This window comes from Cricetulus griseus, chromosome 7, assembly GCF_003668045.3.
Source record: "Cricetulus griseus strain 17A/GY chromosome 7, alternate assembly CriGri-PICRH-1.0, whole genome shotgun sequence".
Lineage (NCBI taxonomy): Eukaryota > Metazoa > Chordata > Mammalia > Rodentia > Cricetidae > Cricetulus > Cricetulus griseus.
This window is the reverse complement of record NC_048600.1, coordinates 114,221,820-114,240,851: the sequence shown is the minus strand read 5'-3', so window position 1 is coordinate 114,240,851 and position 19,032 is coordinate 114,221,820. Positions and strand designations below refer to the sequence as shown.

The 19,032-nt window shown below is 52.5% G+C and overlaps 2 protein-coding genes across 5 annotated transcripts; one reads left to right on the top strand and one right to left on the bottom strand.

Annotated features, from left to right (window-relative positions):
- Positions 1–235: 235 nt before the first annotated feature.
- Cntnap1 (contactin associated protein 1) lies at positions 236–16,945 on the bottom strand. Of its 3 annotated transcripts, XM_035447651.1 has the most exons (25): positions 16,809–16,945; positions 15,128–15,244; positions 14,120–14,221; positions 13,839–14,032; positions 13,298–13,445; positions 13,005–13,208; positions 12,429–12,613; positions 11,814–11,957; positions 10,762–11,023; positions 9,737–9,886; positions 9,310–9,481; positions 8,785–8,891; positions 8,556–8,675; positions 8,004–8,207; positions 7,681–7,837; positions 7,470–7,597; positions 7,022–7,207; positions 6,345–6,566; positions 5,818–6,057; positions 3,930–4,283; positions 3,663–3,790; positions 2,601–2,694; positions 2,192–2,437; positions 2,028–2,075; positions 236–1,595 (listed from the first exon to the last, which is right to left on the bottom strand). In XM_035447651.1, exons 2-25 carry the CDS (start codon positions 15,219–15,221, stop codon positions 1,285–1,287), a joined length of 4,200 nt encoding a protein of 1,399 aa, XP_035303542.1. In that variant the 5' UTR covers positions 15,222–15,244; positions 16,809–16,945; the 3' UTR covers positions 236–1,284. The 3 variants fall into 3 exon arrangements, with proteins under 3 accessions (XP_035303542.1, XP_027283891.1, XP_027283890.1); XM_027428090.2 differs by lacking the exon at positions 15,128–15,244; XM_027428089.2 differs by lacking the exon at positions 16,809–16,945 and having other exon boundaries at positions 15,128–15,377.
- Positions 15,413–17,981, top strand: Ccr10 (C-C motif chemokine receptor 10). Of its 2 annotated transcripts, none has more exons than XM_027428107.2 (2): positions 15,413–15,886; positions 16,767–17,981. In XM_027428107.2, the coding sequence occupies exons 1-2, from the start codon at positions 15,794–15,796 to the stop codon at positions 17,829–17,831; spliced, it is 1,158 nt and encodes a 385-aa protein (XP_027283908.1). In that variant the 5' UTR covers positions 15,413–15,793; the 3' UTR covers positions 17,832–17,981. The 2 variants fall into 2 exon arrangements, with proteins under 2 accessions (XP_027283908.1, XP_027283909.1); XM_027428108.2 differs by lacking the exon at positions 15,413–15,886 and adding an exon at positions 15,906–16,051.
- The last annotated feature ends 1,051 nt before the right edge of the window (positions 17,982–19,032 follow it).

Sequence of the window (19,032 nt, the reverse complement as noted above, 5' to 3'; positions counted from 1 at the left end):
GCTGGGCTTGAACTCAGATCCACCTGCCTCTGCCTCCTGAGTGGTAGGATTAAAGGTGTATACCGCCCACTTTATATACATAGGTTTTGGGGACTAGAAATTTCTAAGCTTTCAGAGTAGTTCCCTTAAAAACACTTCATTCCTCATGAGTTAAATATTTAGTGGGAAGCAATCAACAAAACAAAAACCAACTCTGTTTATCCCTTGACCATGATGTTAGTGACCACACACAGACTGGGGCTCCACCACTCTGCTTTATTGGACCTGCTCAGGTGAGGGCACAGCGGGCTCTGCCCTGACTTTGAGTGGAGGCCCAGCAAGTTGGTGAGTGGCTGGCAGGACTCAGGAGACATCCAGCATGGAAGGCGCTTACCACAGACTCAGCACAGCACAGGACAGCCCACTGAGTTCTTTTTATATATAAACATAATTTAAAAATTAGAATAATATATAGTTTCTCTAGAGAGAGACCGCAACCAAAAATATATATAAAGAATATGACCTCCTGGGCAAACAGCAGCGTCTCTGAGCAGAGGGAAGTGGGTTCCTCATGCATTGAAGGGGGGACAGGCACCAAGGCTATTGCATATTTTGGAAAAGGGTGGAAGAGTAGAGGGCTAGCTAGGCAAGGTGTCTGCATTATTTTTTCTACTTGCAGGCTTTTTATGGCTTTGGCTAAAGCGTGTGAAGCAGCGGAGGTACTAAAGTGCTAAACTGAGGCCTCTTGGTCTCTGTAAAAAACAGAAGGGGGGTGGGGTGAGGTGGGGACAGTGATGAAGTCTGTCCTCACCCCCAGCCGAGAGGAAGCAGATGGAAGACAGCCGGTGAGCAGGGCAGGGGGGGAGGCTTGGGGATGTGTTTTAGCAGCCTCCTCCCCCCCATGCCCTGTGCAGTCCTGCAATCCCCACATCTGTCCCTGCTGACAGTGCACAGGAAGGGAGGCAATTCATCGCCCCTGCCCTCCGTTGTTAATCCCTGCCAGCAGCAGCTGGGACAGAGATGGCAGGAAAGGCCTGTCTCAGCCCCATGGGGCTTTTCCTGTGGGGCCGGCCAACAGCCAGGAGCCTGGGGGAAAGGGGTAAGCAGGGCATTGGTTTAGGCAGTGAGGCTTGGCCACTCCCTTTGGTCCCATCTGTAGCTCTGCCCACCGAACTTGGCAAGAGGGGAATCCTCCCGGTGAACAGAGCCTGCTAAGAAGAGCCAAATGTCCCTGGCAGGATATGGGAAAGGAAGGAGTTGGGGGGACTTAGAGGAGTTGGACTTGGTCCCTGAAGCCCTTATGACTCATTCAGACCTGGACTCCTCCAAGATCTGGGGAAGGTTCTGGTCCCTGGGGCCCGGACCAGAGGCTGGGGCTGGGGCTGGGGCTGGGGCTGGGGCTGGGGCTGGGGCTGGGGCTGGAACCTGGGTGGGAGCTGGAGTAGGAGCAGGGGCCTGGGCAGGGCCTGAAGGAGGAAGGGGAGTTTTGCTGCCAGGATGGTAATCGTGGCTGGCCTTGGGCTCGTTGGTGTGGTAGGAGCCCTTGTAGCGATGATTTTGCAGGTAGAAGAGCACCAGCATTCCCACAAGCCCCAGCAGCAGGAAGGCCACCAAAACTGGATGGAAAAAAGGAACAACTCAAGGAAGGTCTTTGGGGTACACACATAGACACTCAGGCAAAAGCACCGTGTACAACTGTGTGTAGAGTATGGTGGTGTCGGGCCATCCCTGTGTCTAGGTCTCAATTCCTGGCTTATCCCCTGCCCACTTTACTCTTTCCATATCTCTGACAGCTTCTCCAATCTCTCATTTAGTAGATGATACTGCATCTCTGTTTCCTCATCCTGTAACTATGGCTGCATTTTAATATTTCATTTCAATTAAAAATTTATAGCTGCCTCAAATATTAAGTCTCCGCCCAATTATATGCTGATGTCGGCATAGCCTGTCTCACCCTTCATCTCCCATCTAGCACTGAGGACAGGACCCAGGAGGGAAGCTGACAGGGTGGTCTTGGAAAAGTCAGGTTAGTAGTCAGTAGTACTCACAGCCTAAGAGTATGGCCACCCATCCGTCATCATGGTAGTATGGGAAATCTAAAATGGAGAAAGAAAGGGCTGGTTAGGAGACATCACCTCTGTGTTCAGAGCCATTTCCCCATCACTGTTGCCCCTCCCTCCTTTTGTCTGTGTTCCTGTGTCCAGGGATTTACCTGGGGGCAGGTACCAGGGATCAAGCTCCGGTGGCACCTCTGAGACAAGGCGTGGCATAGCTCCACAGTTAGATTCTGACAGCTCTCCCTGAACCCTCATGGCCTCCGCTAGCTCAGCAGTCATGGGGCGCGGCGTTCGGAAATGGGTCTTGAGGGGAGCCACATTGTTGAACCGGACACCAGACAGGCAGCCTGAGAAACCTGGAGTGTTGTACCGCTGGATCTCTGGGTCAATGACTCCTGTCTCTGAGGGAGAGGCAGACCCAGAAAGAGGTATTTGGGACGCCCAGAGCCCTGCCCCTCTTCTTCCATCGTCTGTCTCTCTTACCCACCCTGCATTCCCTCGACTTCCTCACTGTACTCAGGAGCCTCATCCGAAACTTGCCTCAGACTCACACGAGCAGCTTACCCATCACACGCCCCAGATATAAGGCCTTGGGTGAGTCCAGCTGGCTGTCCACCAGCAGAGAGAACTTCTGTTCTGTCAACGGGAAGTAGTCCACCTGAGGGGGGAGGGAGGGAAGCCCTGGATGGACACAGCCAAGACCAGAGAGGAATTCACTCTACCCAAAGGAACAACCCCTGGGCCCAGAGGGAGGGTTTGACACATGGCTCAAACAATCTGGTTTTGACCCCTGATTTTGCAGTTTACTAGTAGTTTGACTTTTTTTTTTCTTCTCACATTTTATTTTTTGGGACAGGGTCTCTACATAGCCCTGGCTGTCCTGGACAGCCAGGGCTATGTAGAGACCCTGTCCCAAAAATAGGTCAGACTGACTTCAAACTCAGAGATCCACCTGCCTCTGCCTCCCGGCTGCTGGGATTAAAGGCGTGCTACACCACATCCAGCTACACATTTTCTTTTTTTAACAGGGTCTGGAGTTCAGATAACAACATGCAGGAGTCATTTCTCTCCTTTCACAGCATGGATCTCAGGATCAAACTCTGGTTATCAGGTTTACGCTTTTACACACTGAGCCATCTCACCAGAACCACATCCCCTCCCTCCCCACACACACTTTGATACAGGGTCTCACGTAACCCACGATGTCCTCAAGCTTGCCATGTAGCCAGGGATGACCTCAAACTTCTGACCCTTCTCCTCAGCCTCCAGCACCCTGAGATTCCACACCCAGTCTATGCAGTGCTGCAGACGGAAGCCAGGACTCCAGGACGTCGTGCATGTTAGGCGAGCACTCTACCAGCCAAGCCACATCCCCAGCCCCTGGTGGTTTGACTTTGAGAAAAATGCTTGGCTTTCCCTGTTTACTGGGTCGTAAAATGGAGCTCAGAATAACTGCCAACCACAAACTACTTCACAGAGCTGTGTCACAGGAGGTGACAAATGTCAAAATCCCTCATATACTAAACTGTGCTTCAGACGTGTGTAACCGTTTGACATTTTCTTGGCTGTGCCACACCCATGATCATGAAGATGTTACTTAACTGGCCCATCCCCTTCCACCCGTACCTGGATGAAGAGGTTTCGGTAGACCCGTGTGATGTTGACACTGTGGGGCTGGCCATCAGTCACTGGCCGAGTGGTTAGCTGGTACACGTAGGGACTGGTGCCCAACTGATACCGAAGCTGGAGGGTCCCTGTGGGGTGGGAGGAAGAACATGGGGTCTTCTCTCAGCTCTCACAATCCCTATCTTCCAAAGGACTGGATTAGTCATTAGTCAATCAATAGCAATGGGAATTTGGACACCTGGAGGAAGAGCGCCATGGAGAACTTACCGTCTTCCTTGATGAGCACAGCCATGTAGTCACGTACAAAGGAGCTGACATACAGGAGGACTGCAGGAGCAGAGCTAGTGCTGAAGCTAAAGGAGACCTCCTCTCCAGTAACATTGTACACAGGCCCCCGATACCCCGGCACAGGCCGCCCAGGCCTGGGATAGTCGGGCAAGCGGTACCCAGGGCCATGGTAGCCAGGCACATAACCTGGGGTGTCATAGCCTGGAATATAGCCAGGCTCATAGCCTGGTACGGGTCTGCTCAGCATGTGGGAGAACTCCTGGGCTGCAGAGCGCAGTGCAGACTGGAGGTTATAGCGCATCCATGTGCCAGTTTCAAAGAATCCACCAATATCTGAAGCAAAGATATCAAGGTGAAGTCTCCAGATGTCTTAGTCACAAGCTCAAAGGGTTTTTTTATGTTACCAACGCATGCACACACTTTTAGTATCTGCCACTATTTACTTTTAGTAGGATTGTTTTTCTTTCAGTTTTGGAGGCATTGTCTTACTTTGTAGCCCAAATTTACAATCTTTCTGTCTAACTTTGTACCTCAAATTTACAATCCTTCTGCCTCAGCGCTTCAAGTGCTGGGATTATAGGTCTGTACCACCCCCATCTAGCACTAAACAGAAGAATAATGGTATGAGAACCCTGAAAGATAACCCAGTCTCACCCATGCATTTTATAGGCAAGGGAATTTAAGCCTAAAGATGGGTAGTAACAGGTTAGAGATGGCTCAACAATTAAAAGCACTGATGGCTCTTCCAGAGGACCCAGGGTTCAATTCTCAGCACCTACATGGAAGCTCACACCTGTCTGTAACTCCAGTTCCAAGGCTTCTGACATCCTCACATAGACATGCATGCAGGCAAAACATCAGTGCACATAAAATAAAAATAAATTTAAAAAATGAGTATGACTTCCCCAAGGACACACAGTTTATGTGGAGGGCCCAGATTAGAATTGAAATATCGACTCCAAAAAATATTTTAAAAACAAGAAATACCCTGACTCCATGGAATTATGTGTTATTATTTGTATTTCCCTGAATCTCCCTAGACCACTAGACTTTACCACAGTCACCCAACTGTCCCCATGATTACCTTGGGCCAGCCTTGGGGAAAATGTAGTCTGGGTATAATGAATTTCAAGGCTCACCTCAACCAAGAGTCAGCTTGTACACATGTTTTGGGAATGCAGTGATAGGTCAGACAGGAAATGGCAGGGGGCAAAAATGCACTGTGAAGCCAAAGTCAATACTATAGCTAAATGTTAGTGCTTGCTGTGCAAGCATGAGGACATGAATTCGGTTCCTGGTGCCTACACAAAAAGCTAGGTGTGATGGCACACACTTGTAATCCATTTGCTGGAGAGGCAGCAGCAAGACGATCTTTGGGGCTCACTGTCCAGCTAGCTAGCCTATCTAATTGGTGAGTTTCAGGTCTCAGTGAGAGACCCTGTTTGAAAACACAAGGCAGATACACCTAAGAAACAATACCTGAGGTTGACCTCTGGCTTCCACACAGGTGCACACACACACACACACACACACACACACACACACACACACACACACACACACACAAAGTAGATGTGCATGGGGTATGGGAGCAACCTGTGTGACCTTGACGATAGTGGTAGGTAGGAAAATTATTTGCTTAATGCTGGGGCTCTTGTAGCATCAGCTAGCTCCATCATCACTCCCCTTTCCTTTATGCCTTTGGAGTCAGCCAGCATCTTCAGATTGCCCCATTTAAGAGCTCAGAAGTTTACTAGCAAATCTAACTTTCCAAAGTACTGACTCCCGTTCCCATCTCTTCCCTTTCCTCTGACCTCCCATCATGCCCTAAGGCTCCATGCTGCCCCCCATAACCAGCAGCACCGACCATGATTGCAATATGGCCCATCAAAAGCCGTGAGGTCACAGTCACAGGTGTAGTAGCTGTATCGCTCTACGCAGCGTCCTCCATGGAAACAGGGAAACCGGGGATGGGTGCAGTGGCCCGTACAGTTGGGGAAGGTGCCCTCAGAGGCATTGGCACGGCCCTCCAGGTTCAAAGTCACTCCGTTCAGACGCATGGCCCGCAAGCAGCCCACAAAAGGGCGCCTCTTAAGCTCTGCAGATCCTGGTCAGGAATAAATGGAGAGGTTGGGAGGTGTGGCTCAAAGGTAGGGCATTCCAAGACCTCACCCAGAATGACTGAAGCGTCCACGATAGGATTAAATATTGAGTGGGAAGGGAGGCAGGAGAACTAGGAGGACAGACTAGGATATAAGGGACTGGAGAGTGCCCCTTGGCTCACTCTGGGACAGAGAAGATTGAAACACGGGCTTCCCGGAAACATGGAGCATGACCAATGAGAGTGTAAGAGTGTCATGGAGGCTCTCTCCCTGCCCCTGGGTTGCTGCTCACCAACATAGAGGGGCTGGTCATACTCTAGCCAGATGTAGGTCTGCAGGGGCATGGGCCGTAGCACCCAGGGCCGATGGTCCACGCGCAGCCGGGCCTGCTTCACATTGATTTCAGCCCGGACCAAATGCCACTCATCATCGTTGAACTCAAAGTCATCTGAGTGTACTGTCAGGTTCTCATCCCCATTGCCGATATCAAAGGCAAAGACTATATCCCGGGATGCTAGACAGCATGACAGTGGGTTAGAGGGAGAAAGGGGGTTCAGACCACCAAGATCCCTTACAGCATTCTTTCCCAAATACAATCTCTCTCCTCACCTAAGGGACACCCTTTAAATAGTCCTCCACTTTGTCCAAAACCTACAAATGGCTTAAAACCACACAACCTGTTTCCCCAATTTACAGATTAACTGGAATCAACTTCCCAGCTCACATGCTCAGGGTAGAAGCATAGCTAGGGATGACTGAGCCCTCACGAGCCTATCTCCCTTCTTCCCCGAAGCAAAGCATGTGCCAGCGTGGCTATGGTCACATAGCCAGACATCAAGACAGTAAGTCTGGGGTCCAGAGTCATCTCAGACCTGCCATCTCTCAAAAGGGTTGACTGACTGTCTTGTTCCATAGCGGCCTCCTTAGTCCTCTCCATCTACCCACACCCCTCCTAGTCTGCATACTCACTGTTGAGTTCCACTCGCACATAAGGTCGGCGCCACTGGCAGAAAGGGCCCCCCATGTTCTCTAGAAAGACTCCTGAGGGAGCTGAGGTCCTAAAGTAGAAAGAGACATCCAGGCTGTGGTTGGCACGGATTGGGGGAAAGCGCAGTGCAGCTCCGGTGTGGAAGGAGATAGTGTTCCAGGAATTGCCTGCAAAAACAGCAAGGAAAGCCTTGTTAAGGAAATGGAGGGTGGGGCAGTAAAGGAACCTCAGTGGGCAGGAGGCTGGGAGGACAGAGCAGGGAGAGTTAGGGAGACTGAAGAGTAAGGTGCAGAAGAACCATGAAGGTAAGGGTCAGATCACAGTAGGAGTGTCTGGTCACGTGACCCAGAGAGCTCCAATGGGCCAGGTGATGTAGGTTTTGGAAACAGTGAATGCTGGAAGGGTACACCAAAGGAGTCTGCCACTCACGGTCCCCATAACAGCGCAGAGGCCTCAGGAAGAACTGAGCTTCAGAACTGGTCCGGTTCGTATCCCCTACCACTATCTGAGTGACAGGCAGATGGTCCACGAAGGTCAGCAGCCCCTTGTCCGTTCTCCTGTGGAAACAGGATACAGTGACTCAACCCTGCCTCTCAGTGGCCCCTAGAGTCCTGGAAACCCCGCCCTCCGGTCCCCTCACCACTGTGGCTGGTCGGCATCACAATTGCAGTGCAGGGCAGGGTCCACACAGCTCCGGTCCAGTCCACAGGCACAGCGTTGGATCCCAGGCTGAGAGCCTCCCCAGTAAAAGTGCTGCTCCTCATTTCGGCCAATCCAAAAGCTGTAGGGGTAGCCTCCTGGGGAAGATGCCAAGCAGCTTCCAGGCCCTGCCCTTCCATTAGCCTCTGGGTTCCTCATACCCAGGTGCAAGCAGCCCTGACCCTGTTTGACTCCTGCAGCTCCTCACCCCCTCCCAAGGCTCTCCTCCAGCTATGCCTTGCCCTCCCTGCTGCCAGGCTCAACCTGCAGTATTGAGCAGCCGGGAATTGTAGCAGGAGAACTCGATCCACTGCTCGCAGTGCTGGGAAGCATTGGCCAGAGCACTGACTTCCTCCCAGGAGGCATTCCAGTACTGGATGGCCCCCAGAAAGGGACGATCCATGCTGGAACCTGTCACTCGAGTTGTCCACAGCCGGTCATGCCGCACAACTGTCCATGCTCGGTTCTCTGGAAGAGAGGTTACAGAGCTCTGCCTGGATATGAACATTGGCAGTCTCCCTCCTTAACAACCCACCAACCCAACTGCCACCTAAAGCTAATAAAAGTGGTCAGACACTTCACTGCAGCCCAGCCTTGGGCCTTCCACCTTGGGGGGAGGGGGAGGCAGCTGGAATGGCCCAAAGATGGAATTTAACTGTAAGGCTAGCTACATTACAAAATTTTAGGCGTCTCCCTTCCACACTGTCCTTTACTCCAACTACCGTTTCATCTTGTCTCCTCCTACAGTTTCCCTGACCCCGGCATCTTGTGCATTGGCTGGTCATTCCTCCACCCCCACCCATCAAAGCCACTTACCTCGGATATCACAATATACTACAAATGGCTTCAAAGGTCCACTGCCGTCAGGATCAATGGTGAAGTTTCCAGAAGTTTTCCCACTGAGTCGATAGGCCTCACAAGATTCCTTATACAAAGCTAAAGGGGGTAAGCAGGCCACTGTGGAGCTGGAAGAGTGGTCATCTGTACCATCTTAGCAGCTTTCTGATCCCCAACAACCTTTTCCCGACTCCACCATCCAGCTTACGTTCATGGCAGGTAACTCCCTTGTAGCCAGTGAGTTCACAGTAGCAGATGAAGTCATCCCAAGACTGGTAGCAACGTCCATCATGCTCGCACATGTTAGGGCTGCATCTGGGCAAGGGGTCAACACCAATGGAAGGAGGCTTGAAAGAAGGTCATTCAAGTTTTCTCCCAAAAGAAGGGAAAGTACCCAGACCCTGTCAGACAGAAACCTTAGGACTGAATAGAAACTTTCTTTCAATTCTGGGCACCTGTAACTTTATAGGAAGAAATAGGAAAGAGGTCAGAGGTCAAGGAATAAAAATCTGTGTGTGTGTGTGTGGGTGCTGACATAAGGAGAAGAGAGATTATTTTAAAAAGAAAAAGCCACTCAGGCGGTGGTGGCGCACACCTTTAATCCCAGCACTTGGGAGGCAGAGACAAGCAGATCTCCAGTGAGTTCGAGGCCAGCCTGGTCTACAAAGCAAGTTCCGGGACAGCCAGGGCTGTTACACAGAGTCACTTGTTAGGGAGATGACCTTGTAGATACCTGTCTGTGATGCCACATGTGTCAAAGAGGACCTCGGCAAAGTAGCCAAGCCTTCGGAACTCCACCAGAGTCAGGTTGACCAGCTGACCATCCACCTTGAGCAGTTCCATACAGCCATGAAATGCTGTCTGGTTGGAGTGGCAGCCCCATCGACTGGCTGGTTTGGGACAACCTGGAGCAACCACATGTATAAGGCCCTTCCCAGGAGAGAACCCAGAGACCCTCCTTGGGAAAATGCCAAGAGGGAGCCATGCATAAATGAAGAAAGGATGCTAGAACCAAAGTACAAATAATTGCTAATGACCTACACCCCACAGTCCCAAAGGTGAAACAGAGTTTGGTCCCTTCAATACTCTGATGTGGCCCTATCAGAGAGATAGGACCTTCCCACCCAGAGACAGGGCAAAGTTGCCCCTCCCCCATTTACCGCCAAAGAAGTATGAAGTCCCCGTTCGGATCAGCAGTGGGGATGAGACCCTGACCTCCGCCCCCTCCACATCATCAATACTGATGACTGCGTGGTTTTCCTGTGCCACAAAGTTCACCTCATGCCAGAAGCCATCATTCAGGCGGTACCCTGACAAGAAAGGAGGATGATGGTGTGAGTGGGTAGAAGCAGTAGCCAGAATAAGAGAAGATTGGTGTGTGGAGGGGTGGTCTTTAAGTTTTTTTGTTTTTTGGGTTTTTGTTTTGTTTTGTTTTGTTTGCTTTTTAATTGTGTGCATGAGTGCAGTACTTTGGGGAGCCAGAAGAGGGAGTTGGAGCCCCTGAGTTGGAGTTACAGGGGCTGGAGAGCTGTTCAGTAGCTAACCTTACTGTTCTCGGACAGCACAGAAGTTGGGTTCCCAGCCCCTCGTTGTGTTTTTGATACAGGGTCTCAGGCAGGCCTGGCACTCACTATGTAGCCCTGACTGGCCTCAAACTTGAGGTTTTCCTACCTTGGCCTCCCAGATGCTGGGATTACAGGCGTAAATCACATAAAACCACACACACACACACACACACACACACACACACACACACACCCAGTGAGAAGATGTTCTTTTTGTTTGTTTGCTGAGTTTTGTTTTCTCGAGACAGGGTTTCTCTGTAGCTTTGGAGCCTATCCTGGCACTCGCTCTGTAGACCAGGCTGGCCTCGAACTCTCAGAGATTCATCTGCCTGGGCTTCCCTAGTGCTGGGATTAAAGGCGTTCACCACCACTGTTCGGGGGAAATGTTGAGTGGAGAAGCAGCAGCCCTAGTCTGGTCCCAACAGCAGTCTAAGTGCACCCCATTGTTACAGTTCTCTCCCTGTGCAGTGACACCCCTTCTGGCTGTGCAAAGTTGACATAGTGTGCAAAGCTGGAAATAACTGGCAAATATCTCCAGGAATCCCCCAGAAGCGGAGAATGTCTGTTTCTTCCGGATCTCACCCTTCTCTAGCCTGCTCGTGCCTCCCAGAGCCTCTCACCAGCAGCAAACTGAAGTTTCTTGCGGCCAGTCTGGGCGATGGATACGTTGACCTGCCCTTCGCTAAGCATCAGCTCCACGTGACCCAGCCCATCCCCCAAACGAGAGTAAAGGAGCAGCCCGGTGAGGTCCCAGGTGCGGAAGCGAAAGGAGACTGCAAAGCGGCCACGGCGAGGAAAACCAGGCACTTGGACGAAGTTGTGAGGGCCTCCAAAGTTGATGGGGTGAGGGACGGGATCCAAGCAACGGAAAGCCACATTACCCTAGAAGGGAATGGATGGATGCATCAGGACACGGGGTAATGTATGCGCCGTTAATATTCTCACTGGATTGAGACCCAGTCCAGAGTGGAGTTAAGACCTCCAGCCAAGACCCTTCCCATCCCTTGTGATGTGGAAGGGGCCCAAACAAGCCTGCCCTGAGGACTCTGCTCCTTGAGAGCTTTTTATCACTGATTCCACTATCCGCAAAGCAAAAAAATTTCCTCTCTTGTAGTGTTAAGGGCAAATACAGCACAAGTCGAATTTAGCCCTGAATTTAGCATGTGCACCTAACCCAGAGCTGACCAAAGAGGAGAGCTGATCAAAAGACTTCCAGTTCAAGTCCTTACCCTGTCACTCCGGAGTCACGTGCTCCTGGTCAAACTGCTCCCAGCCTCTGCACCTCGTTTTCCTCATCTGCTAACTAATGAGGCAACTGGACCTGGACCGGTTCTCAGCTTCTTTGTTTTGTTTGTTGTTTGTTTTTCAAGACAGGGATTCTCTGTGTAGTCCTAGCTGTCCTGGAACGCGCTCTATAGACCAGGCTGGCCTTGAACCCACAGAGATCCACCTGCCTCCCCAGTGGTGAGATAAAAGGTGTGCATCACCACCATCCTGAGGTTCACAGCTTCTTAACTAAAGGGTGAATGGTACTTTAATCTCTGACTTCTTGGTACTCCTCCCTACGCCTGAGAATCTGATTGTCGAGAGTGGATCTCATCCCAAACCAAACCTCTTGGCTTTCCAAGTGACTTTAGCGCCCCTGTCTTCCCGGAACCCCCTGCCCACTAGCCTCGAAGGTGATCCGCGAATGGCCTTGCACTGCGAGGTCGGCGATGTTGATCCGGTTGTAGATCACATTTTCTATGCAGCCACGGAAGTTATGCCGGTAGGCCAGGTTCTTACGCGCTGCGCCCACCAGACCCCCGATGAATATCTGTGGGGAGCAGGTGAAAAGAAGTTTCCCTGGGCTTGGGGGAGCACCTACTTTTCCTGGGCGCATGCAAAGTAAGTACCCTTTCCACAGTACTAGGCTCGGCTTTCAGAAAGACTTGGAAAGCATTTCCCTAGGGAGAGTGCTAAAACTTGCTCTTAGGTTTGAGCCTCAATGCCACCACTAGTTGGCTGTAGGCCTTCAACTGGTTAAGTTGTCTGTCTTAGATACTTTATCAACAGCACAGAATTGTGGGAGGAGGTTAGGGACAATTTTCTACTTTACTTGATCTCCCAAATCTGGATTTCTAGACCCATCATAGTAGATCTGGGGTGAGGACTAGAACAGTGACAAAAAAAAAAAAAAAAAAAAAAAAAAAAAAAAAGCCTCTCTAGCATTTGGGGGTGGGATGGGGAATAGATTCCCCCCTTTACCCATTTTGACACCCCAAAATGGTGCCCCACCCTTGGTCACCTCATTGTCCAGATTCAGCCTCTCGAAGTCGCCATTGAGCACAAAGCGATGGACGTAACCATCCAGAGTGAGATTTGCTTCTCGGCCATATCGGTCCACCCTCACATAGTGCCAGCTTAGGTCGTTAAGGACACCGCCAACACTCACCGTGGTGTGACCAGGTCTTGGTTGGATCGGGCTGCTGCCTGAGGACATGGTAGGACAGAGTGAGAGCTCCAGCAGGCCCTCCTCCCAAGCCAGTAGCAGCTCCCAACAGAGTACCCAATCAAAGCCTGGAGTGGAGAGGTGCCCATTGACAAGTGTGCAGCCATTTAACCTCTCCGGGCTTCTTTGGCTATCTGTAAAAGTCTGAATAGGATAACTGCTTGTAGCTCATCACAGGAGTGTTGTGAAAAGCAAAGGAGCTACAAAATCATTTTGTGTGTGTTTACGATGCTTTGTTCAATGTCACATAACTGGTAAGCTGAATCCAGTGCTCCTGACTTCGAGCCCCCTGGCTGTTTTGCTAGCATCAAGCGCTACAAAAGGGGAAGACCCAGCTTAGGCAGGGCAGCTCTCTGGGGCCCCCAAGCTCACCCAGGCTCATGTGCAGCAGCAGGTGCGCCCCCTGAAGTTCAAGCGTCACATAATCCCCCTGGGCGCCCTCGGTGTGCAGCAACAGCCCATCCTTCTCCTCTGTCTTGAAACTAAATGCGAACACGTCCCAAAGACTCTGGCTGACCCCTCGCGGGAAGCGGTAGGAGATGGCATCATCGCCGTCAAAATATAGTATGTCAGACTCTGCGAGAAGGACAGTGGGTAGGCGGGGGACCAGGAAGACTATCCCCTCTCAGGCTCCTTGCCCGCACTCCCCACCTCCACACCCTTACTGTAGGGACAGCCGTAGATGCCCAGCCGCAGGCCGATCTTGCCGCGTGGGTTCCAAGCCAGTGGTACGATGCGGATGTAGCGAGCGGTGAAGTGGTAGTGCAGATCGTGGCGTACCACCGCGGACTCGTTGACGTTACCAAAGAAGGTCTGCGGGGTTTGGGAAAAGTAGTAACCAAGTTCCTACCCTCAGCTTCCCCATGCGGTGGCCATGGCTTTCAAACCTTGCCAAACGGTAGTTCACTCCACTTCCCCTGCCTCCATGATTGTATACGGACTAGTTTGCCTGGTCCAGAGTGTCCTATTCTTTCTTCAAAGCACAATCTAATCCCACCACCTTCAGGAAGCTCTCCTAGGTTTTACCCTAAAGTGTGTTAAACCTTGTAATTGGCGAGAAACAGTCTGAGCTGGACTAAATCTCAAGAGTGGTTTTCCTCACCTGTGCTTCAGGCTGTCCCTCCCCTCCCCTTCAGGCTAATGCCCAGCCCAGGGCCCAGAGCAGGGGAGGCTCCCCAAGTGTGTGTGCCTGGGCACGGAGAGTACCGCATTGTGCCCTTGTTGGTAGAATGGTGTCCAGCTGTCCACACGGTCCCCGTAGAGCAGCATATAACGTGTGACCCAATCCCAAGAATTAAAGGCTCCTTGTGTGGCCACAGCCCGGATCCGATGCTTCTTCATTAAGTCTATCTGGAGCCAGGGATTCGGGTCCCCAATCCGGGGCGACCATCCACTGATGCCTACAGAAAGGGCAAGGGCTTTTACCATCCACTATCTTCTCTCAGCTCTCTGGAATCCTCCTCCCTTCCCTGGCTGGGCAAGCTCACCGTGCAACCGGGCAAAGCGGGCTGTAGTAAAGAGTCCATAGTAGGAGGAGGCGCCCAGGGACCGTGCATACAGAGGCCCCACCAGCTCCTCATTGCAGCCATCTGTGGGGGTGGGGAGAGGATGATGAGCTTGTTAGCATGGCCCCTCTTCTAAAGGTTGTCCTTCTTCGCAGTTGAAGCTGCTCTTCACTGCCCCCAGTGGCAGAGTCAACCCTTCCTTAAAGCGGTGCCCTCAGTCTAGGCTTCAGCAACAGCTGCTCCCTCGGGGGGGGGGGGGAGCTTGCCTTCTCCTAAGGTAAAACTCTTTGCCTCGACCTACAGATCCAAAGCCAGATCCTTCCTTCCCCTTCCTGCCCTGACTCAGTATCCCCCTAAACACAATCCCAAAATTCCAGCGTAGGGTTCCCATTAAGAATCTAAATGGGCCCAGAACACCTAATTAACCCCAGCCTTACCGTCAATCCCGTTCGTTCATCAGCCCTCCCCGACCAAAACATGCACCAATCCCCAAATCGGGTTTTGCTCCCAATCCAGCCACTTCCCAATCCCATTCTTAGCATCATCCTTGGCCTTAGTCAGGGTCACCAAGTCCTATTTGGATTCTAGCCATCAAACCCAGCCCCAGCCACAAACCTTACCTAGTCCCTGGGTCAGCTCCAAATTCCAGCCCCAGCCCCTCAGGGAAAAACCTCAACTCTAGCCTGGGTCACCAGTGCCGCACTTATAGCCAACCCTAACCTCAAAGCGGCACTGGCTGCCGCTTGGATTAACAGCTTCAAATCCCCTGGGCTGACTGGTTCCTCGGCTCAGAGCCCAGCCCCAAGCCGGGGCGCGCGCACAGCAGTCTCGGAGCTGCATTGCGGAGCGCTGGGAGAGGCAGGAAAAAACGGGAGCGAGCCGGCCAGGGAGGACCGGCGACCACCCAGCCGCAATGCGGCTCGGGACTCGCCCTGCAAAAGCTCTGGACCCCTGCACCCAACCCCACCTGCCTCTGAGACTAGCACTCACAGTAGCCCCAGCCCCGAGCTCCAGAGACCACAGCGGCGAGCAGGATGCTGAAGAGCTGGAGGAGACTCATAATGCGGCGCTGACCAGCACTCATGTCTGTCTTCCTGTGGCCCGCTCCTGCTAGGGCGCCAGATCTGGCTCAGGCCCCCAGTTTTTCTCCTGGGGTTCGCAGCCGACCGCTGTTTCTTCGTCCTTACCCACCCTTCTCTCTCTTCTAACCCCCCAATCTCTCTCTCTCTCTCTCTCTCTCTCTCTCTCTCTCTCTCTCTCCCCCCCTCCCACTCTCCTCTCCTCCCTTTCTCCGCCCCCTTCCCCAGCCTCTCTCTCTCCTGGCACGCGCGTTTTCCCGGACCCCGCGCAAGCGCGTGCCTCAGCCTTATGGCGAAAGGGCGGGGTAGACACCCTGCCGCTGGGAAATACCCCCAAGTAACCCAAAGCCAACAAGGACTGGGACTGCAGGGTGGCAAAAAGAGAAGGGGGGGGGGGAGCGGACGAGATGGAGTCTAACATTTTCAAGGGAAGGGGAGAGCTTCGAAGAAGGACGCCTAGAGATGGAATGAAGGGCAAATAAGAAAGTGTTTTCTGAAAGTAAATAAGGTTCCTGGCTCAGAGCTGGACACCTTCACAACTGTCAGTTCGTCGTTTTCATCTTGCTCCACTTTGCACATGAAAAGCCCGGGGCTCAGAGAGAAAAACAAATCTTATTCAAGATCACAAACCATTCTTTTTTCCATTGGCAGGGATTACATAGAAATCAAGGCAAGTGGAATGAAAAAGTTAACCGGCAGACCCTAATCTCCACCCTCCTTCTTGGTCTTTCTCCCCACCCCTTCCTTCCTGCCCCACTAGTTATTTAACTTTACCCCCGTGGCTGTACCTCAGAAACCCTTGTAGCCAGAGATGGGAACCGAGTCCACAGAGCAGGTGGGAGTTGGGGCGGGGCGGGGGGGGGAGGGAAGGGTTGCAGAGAGGGTGGGGAAGGGTAAAGGAATGGGTTTCCCCAACTAACATCAGGCCTTTATCATCCTATGACCTGTGTAGGTGCCTATAAAACTTAAGACCCCCGTGGTATGAGTGTTCTCAGTATGCCTGTGATCGACCTAGCAGTAGGGCGGGCAGGAGAGAAGGTCGGGGGGGTGGGGGGAGGGAAAGGAGACAGAAAGACTAAGCTTGAAGTCTAGGGTCCAAGGCTGTAGCAAAGCCTGCATCTGACCCTCCTTCCAGAAGAGGGCGCTGCACAGGGAACAGAAGCAGCCAAGATTTATTAATAATACAAATGCTTGGTCTAAGGCGAGCTAGATGTTTCCATGGTCTATTATCGTCCATCTTTTTAATAGTCCTCTCTGCAAACCTTGCCAGATGGGCTGGATAAGAGCTTCTAGACTGGGCAGAACACATTAAGTAACTTAGGACCAGAAAGAGCAAGTTCACCCTGGAATCTGGAAGCAAATCTAGTGGGAGTGAGTGCTAGAGAAGCAACTGCCTGTTCAGGGTACCCTAGAAAGTTTTTTTTTTTTTTTTTCTGAGGGGTGGGTATCTTCTTCTGGTGTTCGGGCTTCGAGTGAGGAACTCCTGCGTGAAAGGGAGTGTGGTGTAGGAATGTTTTACATGGTCCTGCCTCTCGTTTTGATGTCACCAGATCTCCTGGGAACCCTACTCGGGCTACGATGAGGAGGCTTACTCGGTTGGGCCGTTGCCGGAACTCTGTTACAAGGCGGATGTCCAGGCTTTTAGTCGGGCCTTCCAACCCAGTGTCTCCCTGATGGTGGCTGTGCTGGGTCTGGCGGGCAATGGCCTAGTCTTGGCCACCCATCTGGCAACCGGACGAATTACCCGATCTCCCACCTCCGTTCACCTGCTCCAGTTGGCCCTGGCTGACCTCCTATTGGCCCTGACCTTGCCCTTTGCAGCAGCAGGGGCTCTTCAGGGCTGGAATCTAGGAAGTACCACCTGCCGAGCCATCTCGGGTCTCTACTCAGCCTCCTTCCACGCCGGCTTCCTCTTCCTAGCATGTATCAGCGCGGACCGCTATGTGGCCATCGCTCGAGCTCTTCCAGCCGGGCGGCGGCCCTCCACACCTGGCCGTGCGCACTTGGTCTCGGTCTTCGTGTGGCTGTTGTCGCTGCTCCTGGCCCTGCCTGCGCTCCTTTTCAGCCGGGACGGGCCGCGGGAAGGCCAGCGGCGCTGTCGGCTCATCTTCCCTGAAGGCCTCACGCAGACTGTGAAGGGGGCGAGTGCCGTGGCGCAGGTGGTCCTAGGCTTCGCGCTGCCTCTGGGCGTCATGGCAGCCTGTTATGCGCTCCTGGGCCGCACGCTTCTGGCCGCCAGGGGGCCAGAGCGGCGGCGTGCTCTGCGCGTTGTGGTGGCCTTGGTGGCGGCCTTTGTGGTGCTGCAACTGCCCTACAGTCTCGCTTTGCTGATGGATACAGCCGATCTACTGGCCGCGCGCGAGCGGAGCTGCTCTGCCAGCAAGCGCAAGGATCTCGCTCTGCTGGTCACCGGCGGCTTGGCGCTGGTGCGCTGCAGCCTCAATCCGGTGCTTTATGCTTTTTTGGGCCTGCGCTTCCGCCAGGACCTGCGGAGGCTGCTACAGGGTGGGGGATGCAGCCCAAAGCCCAACCCTCGCGGCCGCTGCCCCCGCCGACTCCGCCTTTCTTCCTGCTCTGCTCCCACTGAGACCCATAGTCTCTCTTGGGACAACTAGGGCTACGATTCCAGAGAAGGGGGAGGGCTAAGGAAACGATCCCAGGGAGGGTAGTGAGAAAGGGGAGTAAGTGGGGGAACGCTGAGAAAGACTTGAGGACTTAAAGGGATTGCCGCTGCGCTTAATTAAATTGATACAATACAAATGAGATGCAACCCAACTACTGTTACTATTTTTGAATCACCAACTTTGGAAACGAGTTGTAGCAGGGCCAAGACAGTGGGTTACACCCCCGCCCCCACGCCCCTGCTTGAGCCTGAGTGGGAGGTGTTGGGGAAAGGGGGTTTGCTGAGTCTGCTAAAGCTTTGAGTACTGACACTCCCTCTGCCTTCACTCAGTCTCTGCCAACCGAGGTGAGGTGGGAAAGCTGCCAGGTGAGGAGGGGAGGGGTTCCTGCGGAGTCGGTGTAAGAAAGGGCTTTCTAACAACCCTAGCGCTATCCAGTAATGGCTGCTTTAGCAAGTACCTAGCTCCCAAGCACGTGAAATGTGCAGGGTGATGCTGTCCCAAACTGGAGGCAGGGGTAGAAGGGAAGAGACGCTAGTTTGGGGTGGGCTTTGGATTCCTTCTAAAGTTCTGCAATGGAAAGAAAAACACTAATTACAAACTCGAGTCTGCTGGTGTGTTAACAGATGTTCCAGCACTCCAGAGGCTGAGGCGCGGGGGGGGGGGCGGGGGATGGGGGATCAAGAGCGATATACTGCCTAGGAAGAGAAAAGTTGAATTTGGGATTTTCACCTGGGACTAAAAATGGGGAGGCGGTATGCAATTTGCAAATTTCCAGAGAGGAGTTATTGGATATGTAGAAAGTTGAGGGTGAGGGAAGCTTGTGCAGTTCATTTCCCCGGGAGACCAAGTAAAAGGAAATGCACTGAGCTTGCCAGGAAAAAGGGAGGTTGGCTATCAGAAAGAACTCTCCTGCAGGCATGTGTCGAGGATCTTGAAGAGGAAGGGAAGTTATGGTTACGAAGTCTCTGGCCATTTTCATCCAATGTGAAAGTACAGTCAGAATGGCTTCTAGAGACGGTGCATTGATTTCTGGTCTTTGCTTTGCACAAATACAAATCAGAACTACCAGGATTGGCTCAAAGGAGTCAATTCTCCCTGCTTAGTATCCGGTCAGCAAAGCCATACCCACTGCTCCAGCCTAGAGTCTAGGGGCAAAAAGGGCGTGGCATACAGGTCCCTAGAGAGGCCTTGG

Bases quoted from the DNA above. Each gene is read 5' to 3' on its own strand.
- Cntnap1 (XM_035447651.1), bottom strand. From the start codon at position 15,221: ATGAGTGCTGGTCAGCGCCGCATTATGAGTCTCCTCCAGCTCTTCAGC. The intron at 8,208-8,555 runs GTAAGTGGCTTT...CCTCTCTTCCAG, and splicing joins AGTATATTGTGATATCCGAG to AGAACCGAGCATGGACAGTT. The intron at 7,838-8,003 runs GTTGAGCCTGGC...CATCTTCCCCAG, and splicing joins CCGGCTGCTCAATACTGCAG to GAGGCTACCCCTACAGCTTT.
- Ccr10 (XM_027428107.2), top strand. From the start codon at position 15,794: ATGAAAAGCCCGGGGCTCAGAGAGAAAAACAAATCTTATTCAAGATCA. The intron at 15,887-16,766 runs GCAAGTGGAATG...TGATGTCACCAG, and splicing joins GGGATTACATAGAAATCAAG to ATCTCCTGGGAACCCTACTC.